Source organism: Microtus oregoni, unplaced genomic scaffold (assembly GCF_018167655.1).
Source record: "Microtus oregoni isolate MIOR12 unplaced genomic scaffold, Mior012 000036F_ref0000092, whole genome shotgun sequence".
Classification (NCBI taxonomy): Eukaryota; Metazoa; Chordata; class Mammalia; order Rodentia; family Cricetidae; genus Microtus; species Microtus oregoni.
Genome location: NW_024543095.1, coordinates 3,873,071 through 3,875,000, shown reverse-complemented (window position 1 = coordinate 3,875,000; position 1,930 = coordinate 3,873,071). Strand labels below are relative to the sequence as shown.

General features: G+C 59.4%; 1 protein-coding gene across 1 annotated transcript in view; it reads right to left on the bottom strand.

The window, feature by feature from the left end:
- Lbh (LBH regulator of WNT signaling pathway) overlaps positions 1-1,711 on the bottom strand; it is a 25,353-nt gene extending 23,642 nt beyond the window's left edge. The window contains exon 1 of the mRNA XM_041631294.1: positions 1,478-1,711. Coding sequence (XP_041487228.1) covers positions 1,478-1,503 — 26 coding nt within the window. The 5' untranslated portion in view covers positions 1,504-1,711. The remainder of the gene's footprint in view (positions 1-1,477) is intronic.
- Between the last annotated feature and the right edge of the window lie 219 nt (positions 1,712-1,930).

The following is a 1,930-nucleotide window of genomic DNA, read 5'->3' as shown; positions in this document are numbered from 1 at the left end:
AATGTTGCAGCTATCTTAGAAAGTGCTAATGACCAAAATAATCATAAACCTTAATGGGTGAGTGGGGGGGGGGCTAATATCCTGAGGACCCCTAGCATCTACCATATTTAATTTTGAGTAACGGGGAGGAGGGGCACAAAGCTTCCACCACCCTTCAAAGTCTCACCCATAAAATACCTGACTTGTCTGCTCATGAAAGGATACACGGGCTCCAAGGGTAGGAGAATTTTACTTTCTTTTGAAACTCAGTGGGCCCTCTACTCAAAGCCAAACTGTGAGGGAGCGGAGACACTAAGAGAGAGTGACTGGCTTTGGGGTCAGTTTAAGTTTAGAAGCTAGACTTTCAGAATTTCCTCCCGGGTCTGGAAAAACTGCCTCCAAACCCCAAAGAAGGGAATCAGGAGAGCATCCACAGAGCTGTGACCAGGCTCCTAGCGGCTTTCTGTTCTTTCTTGGAACTGTGGCGCCGGCCCAAAAAGTTAAAAGGAGAAACCTGAACTTTCAGAGTTCTTGGGCTAAGCAGAACAGCGCTGTGACTAGGGCCCACCTTCTCTGAGCTCTGAGCTTGCCTTGGACCTGCAACCAGCTCTCCAAAGCCAGCACCTGCAAGCGCGCTCCAGGACCACGAGCGCTCATCGCCCGGTAGGGCCCCTCCTCTATACCCCACAGCAGGAAGGAAGAAGCAGCTGGCGCGCACGTCCCAGCAGCTAGGGCGCACGTCCCAGCAGCTAGGGCCCTCTCTCCGTATCCTCCCGGGCTCTGATCCCCACAACCCTATCCTCCCAGGCTGGAGGCAAACCTCTGCAGCCCCTACCCAGTTGTGACCGGCTTCTTCCAATCTGGCCCTGGAAGAGCCCCCCCCCCCCCCCAACCCCAGTCTTTCACAAAAGCGCCTTGGATTTTAGGGGCCAGAGAGCAGGGGTTGAGAAGGTGCAGAGTGCACCCTGCTGCTTGTGGCTTGTGGGTGAGGAGAGCGCCTCCCCCCCCCCCCGCCCCCCCAGCTCTGCAACCCGGGCGGCTGCACCAGCTCAGCCCAGCTGCAGCCGTCCTCGACACCGAGACTTGCGTGCAAACAAAAAGGAAAAGGGGAGGGGCCCGGTGAGCCGGAGCCCCCCTGCACCAGGAGGACTCATCTCCTGCCTGCCTCTACGGACCCTCTAAGGGTGTCCTTAGGGGCTTCAGGAGGGACCCCAGGTTCTCTCCCACCCATCGCCACCATATCCACACCCTCTGGCCGCCACTTAAGTGAAGGTTCCGAGTTCACTTCCTTTGTCTGGATGCTCTCAGTACGGCCTCCCCCAACCCCCAGCTTTGCAACCTTGACGTCGACTCCTGCAGGGGCTGAGGCGGCGGGTTAGCGAGCACTGGGTGTCCGTGCCACTCTCTGGCCTCGCACCCCGAGCCGGCAGTAGGTGGCTGCCGGGCCCCGCAGGCACCCGGGTTAAACCGGTGTCCGCCAGAGGCGCAGGATACTCACCAGTGAATGGGGAAATATACAGACATGAAGTCCTAGGGGAGGCTGACCCACGCCCTTGTGATTTAAAAAAAAAAAAAATGGTTACTGCGTCCCGAATGAGGATGACAGGGGCGCAGAGCAGAGCAGAGGGCAGCCGAGAGCGGGTACTGGGCAATCGCCGGTCCGCCTTCCCCCGCTGCCAGCGGCGTAGGCAGTGCAGACCAAGCTCCCGCTCTCCACCGAGCTCCGGGTCCCACAAAGAGCCCGGGAACCCGCATTTATAGGAGTGGGGCGGGGCTTGTCCGAGAGCGGCTCCGCCTCCCCTCGCCCACTCTTAGAATAACGTCACCAAAATCATGAATGGCTTCAGCGCTCGCAGCTCCCGCGGGCGGCGGCGGGGATCAGCCGGGCACTGTACCCTGCCTAAGCTGGCTCGCCGCAGCTACGAGCCCGGCCCCCTCCCCACTGCTAGCA